The sequence below is a fragment of the Penaeus monodon genome, chromosome 23, assembly GCF_015228065.2.
Source record: "Penaeus monodon isolate SGIC_2016 chromosome 23, NSTDA_Pmon_1, whole genome shotgun sequence".
NCBI classification, from domain to species: domain Eukaryota; kingdom Metazoa; phylum Arthropoda; class Malacostraca; order Decapoda; family Penaeidae; genus Penaeus; species Penaeus monodon.
Window position 1 is genome coordinate 41,463,255 of NC_051408.1, and position 359 is coordinate 41,463,613.

General features: G+C 47.6%; 1 protein-coding gene across 1 annotated transcript in view; it reads left to right on the forward strand.

Annotated features, from left to right (window-relative positions):
• LOC119588086 (cleavage stimulation factor subunit 1-like) overlaps nt 1–359 on the forward strand; it is a gene marked incomplete at its 5' end in the record, with an annotated part of 13,061 nt that overhangs the window by 5,069 nt on the left and 7,633 nt on the right. The window contains 1 exon segment of the mRNA XM_037936795.1: nt 63–278. Coding sequence (XP_037792723.1) covers nt 63–278 — 216 coding nt within the window.

The following is a 359-nucleotide window of genomic DNA, read 5'->3' on the forward strand; positions in this document are numbered from 1 at the left end:
GAACCGCAAAACTCTTTTCTGTCTTTCCTTAAACCTTTCCTTTTTTTATTTTTTACACATAGGATGCCGAGCAGGTAACCAGCATGTCAATCCACCCCAGTGGAGACTTCCTGGCGGTAGCGACAGAAGGCCCTGTGGTGAGGTTTTACGACATCAACTCCTGCCAGTGCTATGTGTGTCCGTACCCCCGCGAGCACCACACGGGGCCCCTGACTTGCGTGCGCTACTCAGCTGATGCAAGAGTCTGCGTCTCCGCTTCAAAGGATGGACATGTCAAGGTAGAAATGGTTCTTGGGGTTGTTATATTAAGTTCAAGTGATTGTTAGTGATCACTCGATATATGAATGTATAGCATGTTA